Source organism: Cariama cristata, unplaced genomic scaffold (genome assembly GCF_000690535.1).
Source record: "Cariama cristata isolate BGI_N322 unplaced genomic scaffold, ASM69053v1 scaffold18994, whole genome shotgun sequence".
In the NCBI taxonomy this organism is placed as follows: Eukaryota; Metazoa; Chordata; class Aves; order Cariamiformes; family Cariamidae; genus Cariama; species Cariama cristata.
The window spans coordinates 17135-17680 of record NW_009614907.1 but is presented as its reverse complement, the minus strand read 5'-3'; the positions used below and the strand labels follow the sequence as shown (position 1 = coordinate 17680).

Sequence of the window (546 nt, the reverse complement as noted above, 5' to 3'; positions counted from 1 at the left end):
CTCCAGCTGTGGCGCACAGCTGGAGATGTGATGGGTACTGGAGTAAATCAAGCACGCCCCTTGCCAGCCGCGGTTTGCAGGGGGAGAAGCTGCCCCCTTCTCCGAGGCTGGGAGGCAGCTTGTGGCATTCCCAAGGATGCAGCTTCAGCTCCTCACACAGATCTCAAGGGGAAAAAGCATCACTCTTGGGACATCCAGGGTCGGTCGGGGCATACTCAGGCAGTGACAGCTGATGTAACGATGAGGACAAATTTCTCTGCTATCCACCTCCATCTGCTGGGGCTGTGGCTCTGTGCCGGGGCCAGCTGATGGGCAGTGGTGCCCGTCTGCTTGATGGGCAGTGGTGCCCGTCTCCTTCCCCCAGGCTCGACCGTGTACACCTGCATGCTGAACAAGCGGGGCGGCGTGGAGAGTGACCTGACCGTCAGCCGGATCAGCCCCGGGGACCCGGCCTCCCCCCTGGCCCCCACCTTTGAAGGTAAAAGCCCTGAGCACCGGGATGCTGGAGACGGGCGCATTTCTGCAGCTGCCGTGGGGCTGGGGGGG

The 546-nt window shown here is 62.8% G+C and overlaps 1 protein-coding gene across 1 annotated transcript in view; it reads left to right on the top strand.

Moving 5' to 3' along the window:
- Window positions 1-546, top strand: part of SARDH (sarcosine dehydrogenase) — a gene marked incomplete at its 5' end in the record, with an annotated part of 22609 nt that overhangs the window by 11590 nt on the left and 10473 nt on the right. Inside the window, one exon of the mRNA XM_009699610.1 lies at window positions 365-478. Within this exon, the coding sequence (XP_009697912.1) occupies window positions 365-478 (114 nt within the window). The remainder of the gene's footprint in view (window positions 1-364; window positions 479-546) is intronic.